At 36.5% G+C, this 3,730-nt stretch overlaps 1 protein-coding gene across 1 annotated transcript in view; it reads right to left on the bottom strand.

Moving 5' to 3' along the window:
- Positions 1 to 2,931: 2,931 nt before the first annotated feature.
- The window catches only part of LOC102844200 (actin, cytoplasmic 1-like), a 1,758-nt gene continuing 959 nt past the window's right edge, over positions 2,932 to 3,730 (bottom strand). The window contains exon 2 of the mRNA XM_006902206.1: positions 2,932 to 2,994. Coding sequence (XP_006902268.1) covers positions 2,932 to 2,994 — 63 coding nt within the window. The remainder of the gene's footprint in view (positions 2,995 to 3,730) is intronic.

Raw genomic sequence — 3,730 nt, 5'->3', positions numbered from 1 at the left:
ACATATAATTTAAAAAAAAAATCACGTACATCTCTCATTTTCTCAATAAATATTATTGTGTACACTGTACTAGATTATGTGCTAGGAGCAGAGAATATAGAGAGTAAAATACATTTGTCATTTATGAGAGTGCAAGTGGTTAAATGTTGGATTGCTTACTAAAGGTCAAATATTTTAAGCTACTGCATAGCAGAAAAAGCCTGGAGATTTGTCCATGTAAAGATTATAGCCTACAAAGCTCTATGGGACAGTTCTTTGTCTTTTAAGAGTCAAGACCAACTCTAAAACATGTAACAGTAATCACAACTTGACTTGTAGTTGCTGTTGTTAGGAGCCATCGAGACAAGTACACCTCCCAGTGACTCAATGAACAACAGATCTGAATACTGTCTTAACATGTACCACTCTCATCATTTCTGATAATCTTGAGTGCATTGTTACAATCACTATATCAATCCTTCTTGTTGATCTTTTCTTTCATTGACCTGTCTTTCCAAGCATAATGTCCTATTCCAAGAAATATCCTCTCTCAGCAACAGAACTAAAATATGAGAGATGAAGCTTTTCCATCCTTGCTTCAAAGGAACACTCTGGCTGCACTTTTCCCAAGATATATCTGTCTGTTCATTTGATAATTCATGGCATATTCAGAACTCCTCTCCAACAGTACAACTAAAAAGCACCAATTCTTCTTCTCAGTAAAGCAAATAAATTCATAAAGATGGTTTCATTCCATTAATATTGTAATCAAGATCTGTACAAGAGCATTGAAAAAGTAATTTTATGTGGGAAAGTTGGGAAAGCCATAAAGTTTGCACGTAAGCTGAATATTTAAATTTTTTTTTTCATTTTCTCTTCCTTTATATTTTAAATATACCATATAATTTTGAAAAGATTCAATAGCTATCTTTAAAACATGATACGTATCTTTTAAGTAAAGAGTGTGGCCATTTCATTGAGAAAAGAGCTCTTCTCAAACTTCCATAAATGAAAATAGTAGCTTTATCGCCTAGGTAAACCATTTGCCAAATAAGACAATGACATTTTTTCTTCTTGCTTATATCCTGATGAAATAAAAATAATAAAAAGCAGTCTTAGGATTTCAGACTTCAATATTAGACCTTCCTTTTGCTTTGCTTCTTCCCATTCTTTAAATTTTCTCTTTGTGCATCATAAAGAAATAAACCAAAATAAAAAAACACCAAACACAAAAGCATACATACTCTTCCCCAGAGCTTACAGGTTGTGTGCAGATCATCTTGAAGGAGATACTGACTTTTCATTTTGAATCCTCTCTTACTAGTAGAGTAAAATTATGTTTCCCAGATTAAGGGAAATGAATTGGAATAGTGTATAAAATTTGAAACTGTACTTTGAAATGCTTCTGGAATGAGTTAATTGTTCTTGCCTTCAGTCATTGAATGTCTCACAGTCAGATCATGTCCTTGTTATGTTCATTTTTCTTGATCCAATTCTACACTCTCTATATTTAAAGTGTAGAACGTATGCATTAACACTAACTCATAAATATTCAATGGTGACTTTCATGGAAGGGTACCCAATGTTCTCAGGAGACCCTTGAATAATGTTATTTTCTTACTAGACCTAAACTTACTTATTATACAAAGTGTTTTTAAAGTTATGTAAGATATACCACTAGATTTTATTATGTGAAATTCTTTAAGTGTATATGACTTACTTAAATTCATTACGTGTAAATGTATCTTACAGTTATTCAATTAGATCCAGAAATTCTATTAACGTATAAGTAAATTTGTTTTAAATGAATGTCAGATTGTTTTTGTTGTTATGTGCTGTCGAGTTGCTTGCGACTCATAGTGACCTTATGTACAAGCAGGGCCCTAAGCCCTGCTCTATTCTGTGCCAATCTCACTGTCTCTGACACACCCACCCCGATTACCCCAGTCACTGAATCTACCGACCTCATAGAGAGTCTTCCCCTATTGCGCTGTCCCTCCACACTCCCAAGTATGATGTCCCTCTCCAAGGACTGGTCTCTTCTTGCAACATGTCCAAAGTATGTCAGACAAAGCCTCACAATTCTTGTCTCCAAGGAGCAGCCTGGTTTCACCCTCTCCAGGATGAACCTGTTTATTTTCTTAGCAGTTCATGGTACTTCAATACTCTTCTCCAGCACCACAGCTCAAAGGCATAAACTCTCCTTCTATCCTCCATAGTCATTTTCCCATTCTCTGATATATAACAACTGATTGCAAAGACCATGGCCTGTATCAGGTACACCTTACTCTCCAGAGTGACACAATTACTCTTCAGTACTTTGGAGAGGTCCCTAAAACCAGACTTTCCCATCATATATTGTTTTCCATATCTAAAAATGTATTCATCTAATGGAATTAAATTATTGAAAACATTTCCTATACCTTTAAACATACTAAGAATTGCATTACTAGATAATCCTTTGTTTGATGTAAGTTTAAATTCTTTTAAAATTTATTGAGATTGTTATCACTCATTTCCTAAACATAATGACAGTATTATTCTTTCAGGAATATATTAATATTGTTGATAGACTTGATTAACCTAAGAAAGTACATTCTATTGTTCAGTAACATGACTAGAGTTGGTGTTAAGTAGCGTGGTAAACAAGGATATTGCCCCTTTCCTCCCATTCATGTATCTCTTCTTGTATCAGACCATATAGAATTATTAATACTATTGATTACCAAACTTGGTAATATAATAGTATCCTTGGAAGCAAGGATTTTGAAGCTTTGTCTCACATACTTTGGGACATGTTGCAAGGAAAGACTAGTCCTTGGAGAGGGACATCATTTTTTATTTCTTTCACTTTTTGAGGTGTGCACTTTTATTCAACTGGTCTTAAGTCAGTGTACAGGTAAAGCCCTGGCTGCCTCCACATCTCAGCTACCCCAGGGAGACCAAAAGCCTTCATATTTCTAGACCTGAGGGAAAGGGCAAGGGCTCCAAAAAAGTAGGGCCACTAATGGCTGACTATTGAAAAAAACAAAAACAAAAACTAAAGAACAAGTATTAAGGCGGAAGATTTTTTAACAAAACAAAACAAACCTGGATAAGGTATAATTTACATAAAAGCAATGCTCCCTGCCACCCCTGTCCATGCGTGGACCCGGCTGAGGGATGGGGCTCTTCTGCTTAGGGGAAGGGAGAGGCTTCTGGAAAGGTAGGAGCTTCCTGTCACATCGCCATGTTGATTATTTGGAATGGCTATTTTAAAAAAAGAGAACAATGTACCATCAAAGTCCTGGGCCACATTGGAAAACTGGGGGGATTCTTGCTCCACACCAATGGGTGTTACCCTCACTGTTCCAGTTGTTAAATCCCAAGTCAAGCGCCAAAAAAATAAAATAAAATAAAACAAAATTTTAAAAAGAAACAGAAAAAGTAACAAATAAAGCCATGCCAATTCTCATCCTTTGGTTTTGGTTTTAGTTTTTTTCCTGCGCAAGTTAGGGTTTTTTTTTTTTTAATCAAGAAAGGGTGTAACGCAACTAAACAGTCCCCCTAGAAGCATTTGCGGTGGACGATGGAGGGGCCAGACTCGTCGTACTTGCTGATCCACATCTGCTAGAAGGTAGACAGGGAGGCCAGGATGGAGTCGCTGATCCACATGGAGTATTTGCTCTCAGGGGGAGCGATGATCTTGATCTTCATTGTGCTGGGGGCCAGTGCTGTGATCTCCTTCTGCATCCTGTCGGCGATGGCTGGG

This window comes from Elephantulus edwardii, unplaced genomic scaffold, assembly GCF_000299155.1.
Source record: "Elephantulus edwardii isolate Elephantulus edwardi_28Jun2011 unplaced genomic scaffold, EleEdw1.0 scaffold00382, whole genome shotgun sequence".
In the NCBI taxonomy this organism is placed as follows: domain Eukaryota; kingdom Metazoa; phylum Chordata; class Mammalia; order Macroscelidea; family Macroscelididae; genus Elephantulus; species Elephantulus edwardii.
The sequence above is the reverse complement of the archived record's forward strand: the minus strand, read 5'-3'. Positions and strand labels throughout refer to the sequence as shown.